The sequence below is a fragment of the Mytilus californianus genome, unplaced genomic scaffold (assembly GCF_021869535.1).
Source record: "Mytilus californianus isolate M0D057914Y unplaced genomic scaffold, xbMytCali1.0.p SCAF_8, whole genome shotgun sequence".
Taxonomy (NCBI): domain Eukaryota; kingdom Metazoa; phylum Mollusca; class Bivalvia; order Mytilida; family Mytilidae; genus Mytilus; species Mytilus californianus.
Window position 1 is genome coordinate 9,201,789 of NW_026262734.1, and position 22,161 is coordinate 9,223,949.

Here is a 22,161-nt window from a genome sequence, read left to right on the forward strand (position 1 = left end):
CAAAACTCAAAAACTTAACTTTGACCACTGAACCATGAAAATGAGGTCAAGGTCAGATGACACCTGCCAGCTAGACATGTACACCTTACAATCATTCCATACACCAAATATAGTAGACCTATTGCATACAGTATAAGAAAAACAGACCAAAACACAAAAACTTAACTATAACCACTGAACCATGAAAATGAGGTCAAGGTCAGATGACACCTGCCAGTTGGACATGTACACCTTACAGTCCTTCCATACACTGAATATACTAGACCTATTGCTTATAGTATCTGAGATATGGACTTGACCACGAAAACTTAACCTTGTTCACTGATCCATGAAATGAGGTCGAGGTCAAGTGAAAACTGTCTGACGGCATGAGGACCTTGCAAGGTACGCACATACCAAATATAGTTATCCTATTACTTATAATAAGAGAGAATTTAACATTACAAAAAATCTGAACTTTTTTTTCAAGTAGTCACTGAACCATGAAAATGAGGTCAAGGACATTGGACATGTGACTGACGGAAACTTCGTAACATGAGGCATCCATATACAAAGTATGAAGCATCCAGGTCTTCCATCTTCTAAAATATAAAGCTTTTAAGAAGTTAGCTAACGCCGCCGCCGCCGGATCGCTATCCCTATGTCGAGCTTTCTGCGACAAAAGTCGCAGGCTCGACAAAAAAAATGAACTTATAACTAAATTTACAACCAAAATCACACATGTGTTAACCAAAGGAATAATTTACTAACAGAGGCAGGAAAATGTCAAACCAAAACAAAATATACAAAATTGTTTACAATTTATCCATCATTTTAGGAATATAAACTTAACTTTACTGAACTGGCTAGCAAAGTTGCTTCAAAAATATTTGGTTGATAAAAAAAACTTAATATCAATATTCTTAATCAATTGTCCAAAAGGTGCTTTGTTACTTTTATTAAGACTTTTATAAATGTGAACCTCTGTGATCTATACTACATGTAAATGTACAATTTAAATTTGATTATACCCTATTAAGAGTATTACAAGTACAAGTTATTATTTCAAATTATCTACATGTATATGGAGTTTTATTGATTCAATGACTAATGCTTGATTCCAAAATTCTAAAGTTAAAAATAAGTATCACAAAAGGAAGTTAATATTTCAGAAAGATACATGTTTTTCTTTAATTCATGGCAAAAATGAGAGTCAGAGAAACTTTCTGTGCAAGTATATAAATGTATGAGTGAATATCCAGAACTGACAACTTTCCTGATTCATGAGCAGTGTTGACTTTACTCTTGAAATCCTGTTCTACTGAATATCTCAAAAAAGAGAATTTGAAGGAGATAAAATGCCATTTAAACATTTATATGCTCATTATAAACCATAAATATATTATATTTAAACTCTTATGACATACAAGAGATAATTAGGTCCTCTAGCACTTAAAATCCCCATGGAGGTTTTGAGGAATTGACAGGTATGTATGTACAACAGTAAAGGATACATTTTGTATTTACAAATTAAATTGAAGAGATAATATTTAGAATAGCCTCAATTACAACATAACTTGTTATGTCCCGAACTGAAACTGTTACAAATTGTGATAAATGTATATGATAGAACCAGCTACATATAACTGCCATCTGACTTTTATCATAATATATTTTCAACATATATATAGGACTTTATAAATACAAAATTTAATTTTGAAAAACGATATGGAGAAAAATATCTTACAATAGAAATAAATCTAATTGGAAAAGTCATAAAACTTCTGAACGTGAACTCTTAAAAACTAACTTGCAAACAAATTAAATCTCAAATTGTTTACTCTACACCAATATAACTCTGCCATAAACATTAAAATAAAACAATCTCTATATCACAGCTGTATGATGTAAAATCTATTTTTAGTAATGATTCAATGTCAGTAAAATTTCTGGCTGCAATTTACTAATACAATTAACTATTTCAAAATACAAACCCAAATTTGGAAACTAAGAGATAAGGGGTGGACATTATGACAATGGTCCATGAAATACTAGGCAATAAATTTCATATCTGAGGTACACCGTTTTTATTGCTTGCCTATTTTGACCTATTAAAGCTGTCTTTGACAAATACACGGAAACCTGTCCAAACTAGTCGAGGAGTTTTGATTAGACAGTTGTTTGGCGTTTGGCGTACAGTTTAATTTTAAATTAAAGTTTAACTACCAGAAACAATACATGACATTACACATCTTATATAACAATATAAAATCTCAAACTGGCAAACAAACAAATGTACAGCTTCTAAAATGGAATGATTGTATCACAATAACAGATTTCACAAGTTTTATCTTACTAGTCATGCTAGTAAAACAGAATTTAAAACCAGTATAATGGGTTCAATATAGTATAATTCATCACTGTTACATTTTATCTCTATTTCCACATCGTTGTATCTTGAATGTTAACAATGCCAACTTTGAATCGAGTTAACCACTAATACATGACCTGGCTAATGGTAGGTACACTTTCCTACTCTGGTGATGTTAAAGTAGTGTATGGGAACTGGTAAAATACTTCACCATAATCACACCTTTTTTATGTCTTATCTTTTAGTTTGTGATCATTACAGTATATTTATATAAGTTCATGAAGCATTGAAATGATAACACTATCTTTCAGACCCCTCTTCAATCATTTAAAGTTATAATAAAAACGATAACTAAAATTTTTGTTGAAATAGCAACGAACATGACAATTTCTGAAGTAGACTTAGAAATTTGTCTCACTAGAAGCAGCAATTTTGTCACTTAGTTTTCTTCTTTCAATGCTTATGTGTACTGTCATATATATGAATTTCTGAAACCTGAATTCTTTAGACATTACATAGTGTTATAAAACTTTTTCCGCCATTCTAGTTTAGTCAATGGATGACTCTTTCCTTGAAGTTTTCTAACTTTTCTACCTTCCCATGAAAACGCAGACTGATTGTCTTCCATGCTAGTGTCCGTTACTCCAAACATGCCAGGAGCTAAAGAATGCCGTCTGACTAGCTCAACAGATTTAGGACGATGTGTATGATGACTTGTTTTTCTCAACTGATTTCTAATATGACGTAACTTGACACAATCCTCATTCGTAGATTCTTCACTATCTGATTGTGTATTTATAGAACTGTCATTTTCAGTTTCTTTGTTTGGCGTTGGGTTCGTTCCGACATTTTTCAGAGATTCACAAGAATTGACTTCTTTTATTTCTGACAATGAAGAGCTATTTGGGTGACTATCTAAGCAGTCTTGACAAGATCCTCCATATTTTCCTACCAAACTTTTGAAGTTAAAAACTTCGCTATTTTCTCCATCTTTCGCTCCTACGCTACTGTCAGACCCTAATGAGGAACTATATTCTGAATCGATTCCAACAGATTTTTTGGGTGAACTCTTTCCAATTTCTCCACCTCTTTTTGGAGGACTTCCTTTCAAGGGAGATAAATCAAAATCACTTCCTGGTTTTCCTGACTGTATCATCTGCTTTGTAGATAAAACAGGACTACTATTTGACTGAATCAATGGCTTTTTAGAATGTTCATTAGGAGATTCCTTATTTTGATCTGGTGGACTACTCCATCTCCAAGAGTGCTTCTTTTCCTGTGTTTCTTTATCTATTATTATAATCTCTTTCGTTTTTTTCTTTTTAGATACACTTGTTTTCTTTTCAATACCTCGAACATAGTGCCTAACTAAACCAGACCCTAATTGGGCCTCCTCCTCTTCATAATCCTCAACTTCAGATTTAGCAGGACTATTTAAAATTGCAGACCCTATTTCTCGAATAAGTTCTAAGGTAGCTGCATCAAAACGAGGCTCTGGCCTCTTTTTGTTTTTTGGTGTATGAAATACTGGGTCATCATGGTCTTTTGTTTTAGCACTAGCCCTTTCAAAGCTTTCTTTTGCTACACTAAATAATGGAGTTTTCTCTTCTATTCTACCATCTGACTCTGAACTTTTTTTGTTTTCCTCAGATTCTGAACTTACATTTTCTACTTTATTTTGCGTGTCCATACTAATTGTACATGAAGGGGTAACCTCTATAACTTCTTTGCCAGAATTTTTAACTTCTGTTGGTGTGGTAGGATGTGATCCACTGCCCTCATTGTCAGATGTTCTCCTACTTCGACTTCCAACATCAGATTTCTCATTCTCAGAAGACAATCTTTCACGATTCATCAATTCAATGCCTAGAAAATATTATACAATTTTAATAATGTTACTTATCCCCTTAACAAAAGTATTACTAGCTTCCAATTTGCATAATCTGCTGTTAATTTCAAGCTTCAAATACAAGTATTGAAAACAAATGATGTTTCAATGGCGTTACATCAATTTTTCTATCAAAATAAAGTCATTGCATAACCATGGAGATTTTTGCAAGATAAAGTCATAAAATGTTCGTATAAAACTAAGTCTACATGATCAATTTCATTTAAATGTTGAAAGTCAGGTGTTTTTTTGCAGTGTTTAGTAAGTTCACTCTGAAATGACTTACTGGCAATCAATACATAATTGAGATGCTCACCATCTAACTGTGTGTTAAATACAAAGTTAATACCTACTTTTAAAAAGAATTTTTGAGAATATTTGAATAAAGGGGATCCAGCATCTTACTAATTCAAACATTTCAGAACTTAAAACTAGAGTTTCCTTGAAGCCTGTTTGGCTCATCTGGTCTTATTGCATAAAATCAAAACAATGCAACAAGAATATTTGTGTTGATTGGGAACTTTGTGGGCCAAAATCTTGTCTTGCTTATCATTTTAGCTGGACCAAGTCTTCTTCTTTATAACTTTCAAGATAAAAGGCAAAAATGAGAAAAAATGTAAAGGGTTTAGCAGAACCCTGTGTCTCACCTACAATTGCTGCTGCCAGTGTAAAGTTGACTGCTGAGAACTGAAGTCATTTATTAGTAAATTATATGAGGGAAAATTATTTCTTTTCTTAAAATGCTATCTCTTGATCATAAAGAAGTTTGAACATGTTGAACTAGTCTTTGAAACATTCCATGAACTAACACATTTTTTTAAATAAGACACCTCAAGGATGACTATGGCCATGAGTATGATTTTAATTGGTCCAGTAGTTTCAGAGGAGAAACATTTTGTAAAAGCTGACAGATGAGGATGGACAACAGAGGGGAGCCTAGAGATGGCAATCATTCATCCTGGCCCTTTGGACTAAAGGGGAAATAAAAAACCAATAAGATGAAGAAAAACATACAACACCATAGCCTAACAAGAATGTGTCCATAAGTTCCAGGGGATGAACTCAGGTGCTCCAGAAGGTTAAGCAGTTCCTGCATTAGTGTCACCTCATGGCAAGTAACATGCACAAATTAAATATAGGATGCACAACTTCATTATAAAAAAGAAAAGAGATATATTTTTAGCAGGGTCTGATTGGTATCTTGTGAGATGAAGCTTTATATCTATTAGATGGAAAATATATGGACAGACACACTGACATGCTGAATACTGTTGACCTCATGCTATCACTGGTATAGGGGATAGTGAAAAATGTGATGATTTTAATTGGTCCAGTAGTTTCAGAGGAGAAACATTTTGTAAAAGCTGACAGATGAGGATGGACAACAGAGGGGAGCCTAGAGATGGCAATCATTCATCCTGGCCCTTTGGACTAAAGGGGAAATAAAAAACCAATAAGATGAAGAAAAACATACAACACCATAGCCTAACAAGAATGTGTCCATAGTACACGGATGACCCACTTGCACTATCATTTTCTATGTTCAGTGGACCCTGAAATTGGGGTCAAAACTCTTATTTGGCATTAAAATTAGAAAGATCATATCATAGGGAACATGTGTACTAAGTTTCAAGATTGGACTTCAACTTCATCAAAAACTACCATGACCAAAAACTTTAACCTGAAGCAGGACAGACGGATGGACGGACGAATGGACGGACGAACGAACTGACGCACAGACCAGAAAACATAATGCCCCTACTACTATTGTAGATGGGGCATAAAAATAAAAGACAACTATACAACAACATCCCACAAAGCACTATACAGATTAACTAAATATTGAGCAACAAAAACCCCACCATAAGTTCCAGGGGATGAACTCAGGTGCTCCAGAAGGTTAAGCAGTTCCTGCATTAGTGTCACCTCATGGCAAGTAACATGCACAAATTAAATATAGGATGCACAACTTCATTATAAAAAAGAAAAGAGATATATTTTTAGCAGGGTCTGATTGGTATCTTGTGAGATGAAGCTTTATATCTATTAGATGGAAAATATATGGACAGACACACTGACATGCTGAATACTGTTGACCTCATGCTATCACTGGTATAGGGGATAGTGAAAAATGTGAGGATTCTTAATATTGGATAAACACATATTCAACATTAAACATGTGACTTCTTAAAACATTTCATATACTGTCTGTAATCATAGTGACAAAAGAATTACTATATTGAGCACAACTTGTTGAAACTTTCATAAAAGTGATTCCATGATAAATATATGTGTCGTTCATGCATTTCTGTAAAAATATAACATGTATCATGCCATCTTTACTTACTTGTGTCATCATGATACAATTGTATACCTAGAGAATAGTGCACATTCATAATGGTCTTACTTCTTATTTAGTTTTATTATTTTTTGGCAAACATGTTCTAAATAGCAGCCCTTCTTAAACCACTTTTATGTAATAATCATGATAATCATTATATTCTTAATACCATTTAAAAAATCAAAGTTTATGTATAACACATGTATAAATTACATATAAAGTTCAAGGGATTATTGCAGTTTTTGTGTACACATTTTATCAAAGTATCATCAGTGCTGCGAGTCAGCCAATCTGACTTGAACATTCTTACATGTAAATTATCAAATTAAATTGTTTCTTTACAAAGGTTTTATTCAAAGAAGTTGTTGGGACCTCATGTTTTCATTAATTGAGGGGGTTATACACACAGGTTGATTAAAAATTTTTGTGACTTAACAGATTATATTCTAGCAGAATTTGTTATTAAAATGAAGCGTTATCAATAGTCAGCAGTTAATTGATAGTTCATTGTCTCATTGGCAATCATACCACATCTCCATATTTTTATATTGTAAATGTCAACTCTTCTTCATTTTGGATAACTGAGATTGGATTGTAACCCTTAAAAGGGATCCTCAAAATGTTATTTGCAAACATAAAGACAGAACAAGGAACTTTATAAGAATTTTCATCATTTCTTATGAAAAACATTGGTTTCACTTTTGAATTATCTTATTTTATTTTCATATATTTTCTGACAGAATGGTTCAAAGCATCTGTGATTTAGCCAAAAATGATGACATACGCAAAACATATGTCAAATTTTAGAAATAATTCTGAACTTTTGGTGAAATAAGAGAGAAACCAGATTTCGCATTTTAATTCTGAAAGTGCTTCATCATGTTCGTTGTAACCATGATAACAATCTCCTCCGAAAAATTATCAATTTTTATTTCTTAGAATTTGGGATACTCATAGATTGATTTCACTCTTAATGTGTTTTACAGAATTTGAAATTTCATATTGAACTGTCACCTATATTTTCAAAAAACTTTATAATATTTATATATATAAACACTCATTCATTAAATCTCTTTCTAAAAAATTTAAGAGAAATCTGTAGTATGTTAATTGTAGTGCCTAACAACCTTATAGGAATTGAGTTACATGATAATACTTGTTTTAAAGCAAAGTTGTGTTAAAACATTACTCCTAACTGTAAACATACCCATAGTTTGTTTTTTAACAATTCCCTTTTTTACAGACACTTCTTCACCTAGAAATTTATAAACTGCTAAATCTGCTTCCTCCAGTTCTATAGATTTAACCTCCTCAGTATTTTCATCATTTTTATTTGCACTAATGTTTACAAAATCTGTCTTATCGTCTTTCTCACAGGTTTTTTCACACTCTTTCTTTTCATCATCCAGCTGTCTTGACAACACAGCTGGACTTGTAAACACAGAGTCATATTTTGAGAAGTTTAATGCACTGACATCTTTGGTTGGACTAGCATCACATGATGAAGACGAGCATGATGATAAGATTGGAGTAATTGTTTTTCGTCTTTCTAAATTGCGTTTTTTACGTGGAGTATCACGTTCTGTCTTTAAACTTGATGACCTCTGTAATGCTTTGTGTTCTGAATCTGGAGATTGGTCATTTATTCTGTATTAAGAAATAAAACTTTTTATTAAATATATAATTCTTTATAGTTTATTAAAACTTGAGTCTTGACCTATATTTTTATACTGAATATGCTTTAAATCTCTTCCAAGAAGCTTAAAGATCTCTCTTTCTTATACTAATTTCAGTGCCTATCCACCTAAATGTATTTATTTTTTTTCAAATATCTTATTTTGTACAATTGACAATAACAAATTGATGATCATAAGTCATACTGCATTATTGATATAGTTTTCATTCTGCCTAGAAGCCCAAATGTGTTCTATTATTGTATTTTTAATATTTAATCATTCTGCTCACCCCTTCGATTAATTAGGTATCACATTTTTGTTATGTCACAAAAGATTTAAATTATGGTGTATCTTCTCTTACAAGGAGTTATCAAACACTCTTGCATCATATGAAACAAAGTTAACTGAAAGTTAAACTGGATATATATATATTAGAAATTTATTTTATTGATTTAAACTCAATTATAACATACCTATTTCTATCCTCTATTTCCTGTGTAGTTCTACGTACAATGCCTGCAGGTAGAGATATCTCCTCTAAATCATATACAGATGCAGGTCGTTTTACATCCTGATCTTCATCCTTTTGCGCAAACTTTTCTGCCTGAACTTCATCCACATTTGTTTCTGATTGAGTAACATCATCAATAGGCTGGAACTGTTTGTCAGATTCATCGGTCACTATAATAGTTATACCTTCATTATTTGTTGTCACATGATCGTCAAAAGAGAAGTGACTTGACTCGGGACTAGTTTCAACATCCTTAATTTTTCTTTTAATGTCATCTGACCTTGAACTTGCTGACACATCCTTACTCTTGCCCTCTAAATTTTCTTTGGTTTTCTTGACAGTTCCAGCACTCCATGGTATATTCTCCTTACGATAATGCTGATGAATACCTAAGTCTGACAAAGGAGTTGTTTCCCTTGATATATCAGTTTCAAGGGCACAGTCACCTTCAATCTCAGCTATATCCATATCACTATGAGATTCACCTATATCTTTTCTTGTTTCGTTTGGGACTTTTTCAGTGTCTAGGATTGGTCTATCTGCTGGCGAATTAGAAAGAATTATTTCTGGTACAATATTACTACTTGAAGACTTTGATGTTGGAGATAAACTTTTCTGTGGAAAACTGGCTGGAATTTCTTCTTCTTCTTCCTCTGATGATTCTGAATCATCTTCACTATCCTCATCATCAGGAATGTCTGTGCTTATACCTTGAGCGCCATCTGGTTGTGGAGAGGGTAAATCTGGATAAAACTCTTCATTTGAATCAGCACTTCTAGAACTACTTCCTATCTCAATGTCAAAGTCATAGGAACAGTTATCTGTATGTAAATATAAAATTCATTCACTACTTTGTATGATAATTACTACTGTGGATTCGTTATTATTCTAGTGATACCAATTTACGTGGATTCAGTGGGTATACATGTACATGAACCACAAATTTAAATGTTCATCAAAGTATAACTTTTCTATAGGCTTGTATGCACACTTTTGCAAAACCATCAAATCAAATACTATAAATTCAGAAATTATTGCATTCATTTATTATTGCGATTTTTGAAAAATTGGACAATAATGCGAGATTAATTATTGCAATTTCAGGAAAATCAGCATACAAATATATGTAATTATATATCAGATGCAAGTTCTTATTATTGTGATACTCACCCAGCCACATTATTCGCATTAATAAAAACCTCGTGATAATTTCTGAATTTACAGTATCCACGAAAATACAATGTTTCTTCAATCAATGAAAATTAGTACCCACGAAATTAAATGAATGCATAGAATTTCATACATATATATCATCATATACTATAGATGACAAACTAATATCAAAAAGATTATATTGGACCGGCTTTTAAATTTGTTATTCTTCTTGGTTCTGTTTGGTAAAAATGATATTTAATAAGGTAGTAAGTTCTGTTTTGTATGTTCTACAAAGCTATTTTATTTGTTAAGGTAGTAATATTCTGAATGATATATATTTCGTATGATTTAGGTGTGTCGGCAACTGCACAACTACTATAATTGTTCTGGTATTGCCCATCTTCACCTAATCTAAATCAATTTTAAGTTGTACAACTCTTTTTTGCACAATTGCTTCTGACTGTTCATACACAGCTAACACATTTCTGGTTATCTAAATCAGTATAGTGGTTACTGTAAATTCAGAAATTATTGCGAGGTTTTTATTTATGCGAATAATGCAACTAGGTTACTGTAAATTCAGAAATTATTGTGATGTTTTTATTATTGCGAAAAATGCGACAGGATTAAAATCGCAATAATTTAAACTCGCATTTTGAAATTAACAAGATTTTTCTCAATATCGCAAAAATTAAAATCGCATTTTAGTCTAAAATGACAAAATCGCAATAATAAATGCATGCAATAATTTCTGAATTTACAGTAGTATCGCAATAATAAGAACTGACATTCTGATATCTTAAACATATATCTGTATGCAGATTTTCCTGACATCACAATAATTAATTTTTGTCCATTCTTCAAAAATTGCAATAATAAATGCACACATTATTTTCTGAATTTACAGTAATTCAAAGTTGAACAGAATGGAAATAAGAAGATGTGTTAATGAGACAACAATCCTTAAGAGTTCAAATGATCTGGATGTAGACAATTTGTAGGAACCTGTTATTCTATTTCTTGTAACTGTTTCATGTACTATAAAAAAAGCAACCACCTGACTAGCACACATATACTTCTTTACTTACAATAGAAATTCATATCTAAGGAGTATTTAAAACTTTATAACCCTAATAATGACCCTTCATTGTTTACATAATTTGGTCTCCTTGTGTGACAGTTTTTTGACTGAATGCTTCAAAAACAAATGGTCAACTATAGGTATTAAATAGTATTTTTCTTTTTCTCTCCTAGAAGTAGATGTACCTCTGATCATTAACCCTGAACTGTGTGTTGACCTGCCAAATAAATCCAACAGATTTTCTCTTCGAAATAACTTTGACAGTTAGTACATGGTGTCACAAGTTACCTGAGATATCTTTCAGGAACACATCCGAGTAACTCTCATCAATGGGTTCCTGATACACTCCTAAAAAATCCTCAGTGTTCACCTCTTCTTTTTCAATTTCTTTGGCTTTTTCATCCATGTTTGTTTCAGAACGCAATTTAAAGATAAGTCTTTGATTGCTGAAAATTGTGTAAAGATTAAGATTAATGATTTACAAGAAATTTGAAAATATTGAATTATTTTAATACAAAAGGTGTTTTCTATGTAAAAAAAAAATACTTTGAATACTGGAGATTTATTATTTATCTTTTAATATTTCATAATAATTGAGTTTAAATGGGAACTAATTTGTTATCAACTACATTACAATATTGTTTTCTTTTCAAAAATATATTTGTGTTTTTATTTCTGACAATATTTTTTAACTGTTTTTTTTTAATTATGTATAGGTTGAAAATTCTTCAAAACACAGGCTTCTTGTCTCTTTTTCAAAATGTTCAAATAAACTATAAAAAGAATAAAGAAGATTAATAATATTTAAGAAATAAAATCTTTTGACAGAGTATGAGAAGGTAAATGATCAAGTCTATTAAAAATGTTCAGAAGGATATTTATATATTCTCTGCACAGATTTGAAGAAAGTTTATTTTAAATAAGCTTGCAATCACTGGATTTATATTTTAACCAATAAACAAGCAGAATTCCCCATAAATCAAAATATTTGCCTAGGTAAAATCGGAAACAAGTACGGGACATTAAGTCACTCAGATTCAGTATAAATATTTAAAAAAAATAGTACATGAGTTAAAAGCATCAGATTTTCATTGGTTGAAGCCATATCAATTATATTTATCATTGGACATAAATTTATGACAAATAAAAAGTATAAGTAATGCCGAAAACACATAATTAACAGCACCCGGTGATTATTCATATCCTGTCTAGGTTTCGGTCCTCCATGGATCTTTTTCAGAGGCAGAATGAATGAAAAACTAGCTTCAATTCCATTGTAAGTTTAGACAATGTTTTACTTAACTAACCTTGCATTCAAGATTCCTTCATAAGTTTCCAATTGATTCCAGAAAGCATTGTTTGGCATGATACAACTTCTCATTCCCTTTACCATGTCATATGCTTCCTGCCGTGACATGTGATACTCCTTCATCAAGTATGCAATTACCTGTTAGAAGTCAAAGAACCGTAAATGACTATGTAAGATATACACAAAAATCCCATTCCCAAACAATATTCAAGCACTTCATATCATAAATGTATTCTTTTAATTCTAATAAGGATAAAACAAATATGGAAAATATAGAATAATATTGTGTAGTGGACCTATAAAGGATCACCCGAAAAAATAAGTAGTCGAACATGATGTCATGCAAAGTACTATTAAACAAATTATTTTTGAGAATACATTTTTCATGTTTAATTCCCTTCTATCAGAAAAAAAAATATAGTAAAAAAGAAATTGACTGCCAGATTGATCTGAAAATTGCTTTAAATAGACATTACTTCTCAAGATTATGAAGTTTCAGACCATATATCCCACCTTTCAACCAAGTCAACTTATTTTGTAGAACTTACTAATCTATTAATTCTAATTTATATTTTTAATTAGTTTTATGACTTCAATATGCATGAAATATAAATTTGCCATTAAACATGTGTCAGTGAATGAGTGACTTGAAGTTCTATTAGTAAATAATCATGTTAAACTTACTGTGGAGGCTGAACGACTAATTCCCATCTTACAATGTACCAATACTATGCCCTTCTTCTCTCTGTTGATAATAAAAATAGGGTGTTTACAAAGAGTATGGTACAACCTTTGAATAGTATATTATGAAAGAGAGCATATGCTGAACTGTCTCAACTGCTTAACTGATTATTATTGAATTTTATGTTGAATGTCTGAGATCAAGGTCTTACGACAGGTATCCCAAAAAATCATAATTGTTTTTTAACATAAAGTAAAATCTCTCCACAACTGTGACAACGGGACTCAACTTGGAATGCATATTATACATGTTTAACTTTAATATCCATTTTTATTGAAATTCTAACAAAAAAAGATGTTTATACAAACATTGTAAAATTTTTAACAAAAGCTATGTTTTTTACCACAATCTTTGTCCAAATTTCACATCAACAAAAAACAAAACAAATATTCCAATAACAAATGCACAAAAATTAAGGTTAATTGGTTGAAACAGTCTTGACTTATCGCAAGACATAGAAGTGTTGATGCATAGACTGACAGAGTATTTACTATAAGGCACCAACATCTGGGGTGCTATTATAGCTTTTAATAGAATATAAACACATACCTAACTTTGGATATAAATTTATGAGTATTTTCCCAGTATTTTAGTAGATTTGTTTCTTCACAATCCCATTCTTTTATATTGTAGTAGTGTAGTATACCAGGATAAAAGTTGTCTATTTCTCTGCTGATATTCAATATATAATGTACACTGAAATAAATAAAAGTAATCTAAAAATCAACAATTAAGTTGTGCAAGAATAATCTTTGATTAAAACAATCTGTTGACACAGAGATATGTCTCACCTATATGTAATTTTGACAGTAAAATGCAAATGTTGAAATTAAAATAGTAATACTCATGATAGTTTACATGTAACAAATGCAAAATATTTCCGTCAATGGACAATGACCAAAGGCAGGGTGGCAAATAATTCCTGAGGAAATAAGATCAATGCTAATACTACTGCATACCTAATATAATTGACTTATCATAAGTGGTTCCCATTAAGGTAGTTCATAACACTACAGAAAGATAACTCTGTAAAAATCAGCTGAACATTTTAATCACTTTCTATTGTTAAAGAAATATTAAGCTTCTCAATGATCAAAATAAGTGTTTGTAAAACTGCTATATATCCAATGAAATTTTTCTGACAAAGTGTGTGGTTCAAGTTTTTTGAAATTTTTATATTTTTGTCAAAGGGTCAAGGTGAATATTTTGTCAAAATTTTATGAAAATTAAACGAGCCAAATTAATTTTAGTCAAGATGTTTGAATTTTTCTGACAAAGTGTGTGGTTCAAGTTTTTTGAAATTTTTATATTTTTGTCAAAGGGTCAAGGTGAATATTTTGTCAAAATTTTATGCAAATTAAACGAGCCAAATTAATTTTAGTCAAGGTGTTTGGTACCACCTTAAACTGACTTAAATCTAAACTGCAGTTTCAAAGTCAATAGACCATGACAGAGGGTAGGGCCAAAAAATCTCCACAGAATGTGCTAATGCTTATACAACTGCCTACCAAATATCACTGACTTATCATAATTGGTTCCCTTTAAACTGACCTAAACACAAACTTTAACATTTAATCAAAGCAATTGTTTTAAAGTCAATAGACCACGACTAAAATACAATATTTTAATGCAAACTTGTAAAACATTATTAAATCACAATAGTCACGTAAGTGTGTAATTTCGAGTCTCTTTTAATAATATATATAATCTAAAACCTACCCATTTTTACTGAGTTCCTCGATGTTGGATGCATTCCATTCAGATCCTAAGTATAAATACTCTTTAATTAATGTGGGTGAATCAAGCTGGCCCATAATCATCAACATTTCCTGTTCAATGTAAGCTTTCCATTGATCTAACTTCATATTCATTCTTTCTTCGACTTTGGTTCTCAACTGAAAGTAAATGAAAAATCATTTAATATTCTGTAAACACAAAGTTGGTAAGCGATGGATGTTAAAATGCAATCCACAGAATAGAATGCTCATAATTTCTAAAACCTATGATTTTTACTTTGGTAGAAAAATGAAATAAAGATTTCATGGCACGGATGGATGGACACACAAAGGAACTGACAGATGCAAACCAGTATACCCCTCCTTTCTGAGGGGGTATAAAAACAACAAAAAACACATGGTTCTGATAGTCTGAAGTAATACAGGCACAATATGTTCACAGGAAATGTTATCTAAGAAACTACCAAAATCATGAAAATGAAACTAACACTTTATAAATTTTAGGCAAGGGTGTTTTAATTTGTTGGTTTACGGATCTGCCGAGCCTATTTTTCTGATTTTTAGAAAAAAAAATTCTCTCATTTGTGTCCATGGTTCAACAATTGCAATAATAAATGCTTGCAAAAAATTTCAAATATACAGTATACATACATATTTAGAGGTAGCTTCATCTAAATCTTCTTTCATCATTACATTCTTCAGTTCTACTCGGATTCTCTTTAGGAATGCTTCTTCCTCACTGAAAAACATTCCACACAATTAAACTAAATTTACTTTATAAAAGTAATAAAACAACAAGACTATACCCCTTTCAAGGTGTTGAAAATTTTCTTATGTTAATTCAGCCAAAATTGTACCGGTAGTCTAAAATGTGTACTATTAATCAAAAGATATTGTAGGCCCCATGTAAGACACCAGCAGGAATAATTAGAGTTAGTGTAAATATTCTTCAAGAATTTCTATATTTAAATGGGAAATTCCAAAAACCATTTTGGATTAAAAAGTAAATAGGAAATGCACATTGCTATTAATAGATAATCAAAATTCTGTTAAATTTTCATAAAAATTCAGCTCAAGTTAAAGTGAACTTACAGAAATGAAAGACATAGGGATGCATGGACAAAGAAACAAACACAATGATACCAACATACCTCCCAACATAGTAAGCTGGGGTATAATAGTAAATTCTTCCTACATATTAATGAGCATGACAGTAACTTACTCGTCAGTGGGTAGTAATACAGGTTCTGCTTTGAAAAACAATAAATCCTCTGTAGTATTCCTGAAAAAATTATATCACTTTATGAACATTGGATATGAATTAATTTATCTGATTGAGTAAAAAGTTGGTAACATTGAACTTTGCAAATGATGAGTTATATATTAACACATTTTTGTATATCATATGGGTATTATTTCAATTAAATCTTAATTCTCAGTTCAATTCATATTTTTTTCTTTAGGATATTTATCAACTCCAATACTTACCATTCACTGATCAGAGGAATGTCTGATGTGAGACTAGACTCATAGTAGGATACCCATGTATGAGAAAGACCTTGAGCAATGTACTTGTTTTCTCTGGCTAGCTTAACTAATTTATTCAAACTTTGTAGAGTAAACCTGAAATATATTTACAAATTGAAAAGATGATATAAATCCATTCCAAACTACATGTACTGTAAGCAAAGCTCACAGAATAACATTCCCACCCCTTGAAAGACAATGATTAGCCAAGGGAATTTAAAAAAAAAATGTTGATAAAAAGACAAAATATATACTGGAGGCTGCACAATGGCATTATATGATGAAAATTATGAGAAAGTTTCATTAAATTTAAGCTTCAGAGAGTGGGGGGAAAATGATAGATCTCAATGACCTTGTAAATAATAAGCAATTAATGCAAAATGCTTGCTGAGTAAGAGTTTTACATTACAAATTTGTATTTCTTTTAAAGAATTTTAAAGGTTTTAGCATATACATTTTTTCAAAAGAAGGTAGAATTTGAATTTTTATGAAATGAATTAGAAGGTTTTATACAAAAATTATTTCATGACTATTCTAGACGTCACAATTATCTCTCTGTACCTACCACATGACATGTACTGTAACTGGTTTAAACATATGTCTGTTGCCTCCAGATGTAACACTAAACCCTCTGTAAATATATATTAGCTACTATTAATAAAAAATATATACTTGTGAAAGTTTTTGAAAATAAGTCAATAAAATTTTCAAACAAAAATCACTGCTTATGTATAGTGAGTACAAAGTGTATGTCATGTATGTTATCCATAGAAGACGCTTATAAAATGGGTTCTGTACAAATATAATATTTGTACCAGTAATCATATCTGCCTATTGAGATAACTAAATATAAGGACCTGGGCTCTCGGTCATAAACTTTACTCAGTACTTGGAGTACAAAATTTATGCTCGAAACACCAATTCCTGTATTTTGTTTGGTTGATTTCAGAGTTTGAGTACGATATCTGCCCAGATGGGCAACACTAAACGGAAAGCAGCCTGATTATTTCCACAGAAGTCTATACCAACGTAACCAACAAGCCACATCAGTGTAAGTATGCCTTACCCATCTCCATCCAATGCTATCTCAGTATCTGCCCAGATAGGCAACACTAAACCAATAGTGGCCTGATTATTTCCACAGAAGTCGATACCGAGGATAACAGTCTCTTCTGTATCCTGTTTACCCATACAAGATACTACAGCCATGTATTTGTGTCTCTCTGGAATGGTTACTTCTAGTTTAACTGCCTGAAAAAATCCAATTGTTCCTTTTAAAACTTTGTTACAACTAGGCTGGAAATGTTGCAGTTGTTTTATCACCTTTGACAATTTTAAGTAACCTAATTACAGTTTGCATCACTCAACCAAATTGACCAATTAGTAAAATGTTTCATGGAGGAATAGAATAAATTAGCAATGCTTGAAATTCCAGTGCTAAATGAAAAATACTTTGAAAAGGCTGTCTATTTCACTGTCAACTTAACCATTTCATGGCAGTTTACCAAATGACTTGTCAGATGAAGCAAGGTATTGACAATTCTAATTTGATGTTAAAATTTTTATTTAGTAGTTTTTATGTGTTTCCTGTCAAATTATTTCCAGCTGACGACTACTAAAACCTTTTTGTTTTAAATTAAAGGCATTCAGCTACAATATATATTTTTAGGATTTCCAACAAAAAAAAATAAATGGGAGATAATCTCTGACATATCCAACTCGTCTAACTTTTTCATGAGATCACAGTGAAGAGAAAAATATCACACTAACTGTTTGTATAAATTTGTCAGATTAAGAAATAATATTCATTATCATCTGATACTTACAAGTGCTATTGTGTCTTGTCTTCGTAATAATGCAATCATGGACTCCAAGTGGCTTTGGATATCTCCTGCAATTATAAATCAAAAGAGCTCAGAATATTGCATATAGCCAGAATTCTATGGAGTCTTACACATTATATACCATTGCCTTCTACACATCATTACAGGCTAAAAACTATTCATTCTTTTTTATTTGAAACTAACACCATTAATAATCAAAATTTTAGATTTCTATAGAATGTGTTATTTTTTATTTAGGAAATTAGCTTTCAATAGTCAAACTAATTCATTACTATTTAACTGCTGTTTCTCTAACACAATCTTATATGAGAAGGAGTAAAAACAGACAGCCTTGGGAGTCAGAATAATATGACCTGGTTGCTCTTTGTACTGACTATTTTAAATGATCTACCACAATATTATTTAAGATTCAAGACTTTATGTCAGTCTGGTACAAAGCAAGATTCATTTTCGTATCAAATTAACATTTACCTTATATTACAGTTAACAGATTGCTGACTGCATGGACATTTAATATACTTTCAAACTTCATAAACATGACAAATATAGTGTTATTTTGTTTTTTTGCCTTTCATAGCATATGTATCTGTCATGTAACATGTCATTTCTACACTAATTTTACATCAGGAACTTTTATGAAAATATTCACTACTTTTACAGCAATGTACTTAGTTTCTTCTGGCATAAAAATCTTACCATGGCTACTTTTACAAATTTTCTTGGTAAAAGTTGATTCAACATCATTCTGAGGCAATATCAAAGCAGCGCCTTTAACTGTGAAGTAACTTTCACTGAAACTATAAATAAATATACTTCTGTTAGGGTAAATAACTTCAAATTATAGATAAATATCCTCTTGTGCGGATATACAAATTCAAACTATAAATTGTAAATTTGCTTTCACTAATCAAAACTGCATAGGCAAATAAAAAACTCTATACTGTAAATAATCACCAATAAAGTGTGCTATAAAACTTCCCCTCCCTTTCAGCTACAAAGCCTGTAATATCAACCTGTAGAAAAATCTTTTTAATGGGATACACAATACAATTTCATCCCTGTTGTGTTGGTGGATCCAGGAGAGGTGTTCTGGAGGTTGGAATCTACCTTTTTTTTTTTCATTCATTTATTTTTTTTAATAATGTGAATGTTTCATGGTGTTCCGGGGGTTGGAACCCCCCTTTTCAAAATGGCTGGATCAGCGTCTGTATTGTGTCCCGTATCTACACGTTCAACCAGAAATTTGCTGACTGCTGTCATCTTAAGGCCAAAAGAATGATTTTTTTATAATTAAAGTTAACTAGAGGCTCTAAAGAGCCTGTGTCGCTCACCTTGGTCTATGTGCATATTAAACAATGGACACAGATGGATTCATGACAAAATTGTGTTTTGGTGATGGTGATGTGTTTGTAGATCTTACTTTACTGAACATTCTTGCTCCTTACTATTATCTCTATCTATAATGAACTTGGCCCAGTAGTTGCAGTGGAAAATATTTTGTAAAAATTTACAAAAATTTACAAAATTTATGAAAATTGTAAAAAATTGACTATAAAGGGCAATAACTCCTTAAGGGGTCAATTGACAATTTTGGTCATGTTGACTTATTTGTAGATCTAACTTTGCTGTACATTATTGCTGTTTACAGTTTATCTCTATCTATAATAATATTCAAGATAATAACCAAAAGCTGCAAAATTTTCTTAAAATTACCAATTCAGGGGCAGCAACCCAACAACATGTTGCCTGATTGGTCTGAAAATTTCAAGGCAGATAGATCTTGACCTAATGAACAATTTTATACCATCAGATTTGCTCTAAATGCTTTGGTTTCAGAGATATGAGCCAAAAACTGCATTTTACCCTATGTATTATTTTTTTGCCATGTCGGCCATCTTGGTTTGCGGGCAGGGTCATCGGACACATTTTTTAAACTAGATACCCTAATGATGATTGTGGAAAATTTTGGTTAAATTTGTCTTAGTAGATTCAGAGGAGAAGATTTTTGTAAAAGATTACAAAAATTTACGAAAAATGGTTAAAAATTGACTATAAAAGGCAATAACTCCTTAAGGGGTCAACTGACCATTTTGGTCAAGTTGACTTATTTGTAGATCATACTTTGCTGAACATTATTGCTGTTTACAGTTTATCTCTATCTATAATAATATTCAAGATAATAACCAAAAACGGCAAAATTTCCTTAAAATTACCAATTTAGGGGCAGCAACCCAACAACGGGTTGTCCGATTCATCTGAAAATTTCAGGGCAGATAGATCTTGACCTGATAAACAAATTTACTCCATGTCAGATTTGCTCTAAATGCTTTGGTTTCAGAGATATAAGCCAAAATCTACATTTTACCCCTATGTTCTATTTTTAGCCATGGCGACCATCTTGGTTGGTTGGCGGGGTCATCGGACACATTTTTTAAACTAGATACCCCAATGATGATTGTGGCCAAGTTTGGTCAAATTTGGCCCTGTAGTTTCAGAGGAGAAGATTTTTGTAAAAGTTTACGGACGACGGACGACGGACGCAAAGTGATGAGAAAAGCTCACTTGACCTTTCAGGTCAGGTGAGCTAAAAATAATTGCAGAGGATTTTTAAACAAAAGAAATAATCAAATAAATTTCAAATGTTTTAAAATTTTAACCTTGCCAAAGCGAAATAACTCTTGTTTTAAAAAAATAGTTAAAATGTTTCTTAAAAAAAACCACTTGAATTCTATTCCACCATGTACTTGACCTTATTTACCCTGTAGATAAATGCTGAAAGTGATCATTTTAATCAATTTATACAGGACTTCCCTGTTTACATAAGTACTATGTAATGTTAGCCAATGTAACATGATAACAATTAACAAACACTTAAAGATAACATACATCACAAACTAGTTTCCCATTAGTATTACATCTATTCAGACAAATTCTATCTTCACAATGCAATATCAACAAATCAATAACAGATATTTCCTTCGAAAATCTGGTTAAAAAGCAGAAAAAATGCTTCCAAAGTCCAAATCATAACCATGACACCAGATTCCAACTTTAGAGAGCTATACAAAAATTCATTTCATAACATTAGGTCTTCAATTAGGCAAGACAAATTTGAAGCAACATATATAGGCATACAACATCAGAAGTACACTATCTGATTCTGTATATATCAATTCAACTGCATGCTGATTTAAGACATGACTTAAGTTTTGTGACATCTTTAAATCTCTGTACATTCAGACCAGTCCGACAAATATTTAATAAACCACACCTTGATCATTTGTCATACATGAATTCCACCAACACTGTTCAGAGTTTCTCATTGAATCCTTCATGAACAGATTCTACTGTATTTTTTTTTTATCAATCATTATATTGATCTATAGGTAAAACAAGAATGTGTCCATAGTACACGGATGCCCCACTCCCACTATCATTTTCTATGTTTAGTGGACCATGAAATTGGGGTCAAAACTCTAATTTGGCATCAAAATTAGAAAGATCATATTATAGGGAACTTGTGTACTTAGTTTCAAGTTGATTGGACTTCAACTACATCAAAAACTACCTTGACCAAAAACTTTAACAGCAGGACAGACGGACAGCCGAACCGACGAATGAACAGACGCACAGACCGAAAAACATAATGCCCCTAGGTGGGGCATAAAAATTCATAATTAACCATCTTCAGTATTATAGAAATCATAAGCAACAGGGTAGTGTGGTAGACTCTTTACATATACTGGTTCACAATAGTCATAACCTTAAAAGTCACCATGGTAAGCTACATAATTTTCTCCTTATAATGTAATAAGGGAATCTCTTGCAAGAAATCACTATTAATATGCTGACACAGAATTAAAGGCTGTTTGTATGTAATTATACAAGTATTCCCATGCATTATGAAGTATAAGTATTGGATATACAATAAAAGAACCTTCACCTGAGTTATATGTTTGACATAAGATTTAGGAAGAATAGAATATATATATATATATTTA

The 22,161-nt window shown here is 31.5% G+C and overlaps 1 protein-coding gene across 5 annotated transcripts in view; it reads right to left on the reverse strand.

The window, feature by feature from the left end:
• Positions 1–680: 680 nt before the first annotated feature.
• Positions 681–22,161, reverse strand: part of LOC127710562 (protein phosphatase Slingshot homolog 2-like) — a 45,951-nt gene continuing 24,470 nt past the window's right edge. For 4 of the 5 annotated variants that reach the window (XM_052216494.1, XM_052216491.1, XM_052216495.1 and 1 more), the window contains 16 exons: positions 18,857–18,957; positions 18,143–18,207; positions 17,383–17,567; positions 16,882–16,947; positions 16,278–16,412; positions 16,012–16,071; positions 15,441–15,528; positions 14,773–14,948; positions 13,603–13,749; positions 12,996–13,056; positions 12,310–12,449; positions 11,291–11,448; positions 8,729–9,587; positions 7,787–8,226; positions 6,586–6,612; positions 681–4,216 (listed from right to left, as the gene is read on the reverse strand). In XM_052216494.1, coding sequence (XP_052072454.1) covers positions 2,862–4,216; positions 6,586–6,612; positions 7,787–8,226; positions 8,729–9,587; positions 11,291–11,448; positions 12,310–12,449; positions 12,996–13,056; positions 13,603–13,749; positions 14,773–14,948; positions 15,441–15,528; positions 16,012–16,071; positions 16,278–16,412; positions 16,882–16,947; positions 17,383–17,567; positions 18,143–18,207; positions 18,857–18,957 — 4,063 coding nt within the window. In that variant the 3' untranslated portion in view covers positions 681–2,861. The remainder of the gene's footprint in view (positions 4,217–6,585; positions 6,613–7,786; positions 8,227–8,728; positions 9,588–11,290; positions 11,449–12,309; positions 12,450–12,995; positions 13,057–13,602; positions 13,750–14,772; positions 14,949–15,440; positions 15,529–16,011; positions 16,072–16,277; positions 16,413–16,881; positions 16,948–17,382; positions 17,568–18,142; positions 18,208–18,856; positions 18,958–22,161) is intronic. The other variant, XM_052216492.1, reaches the window with a different exon arrangement.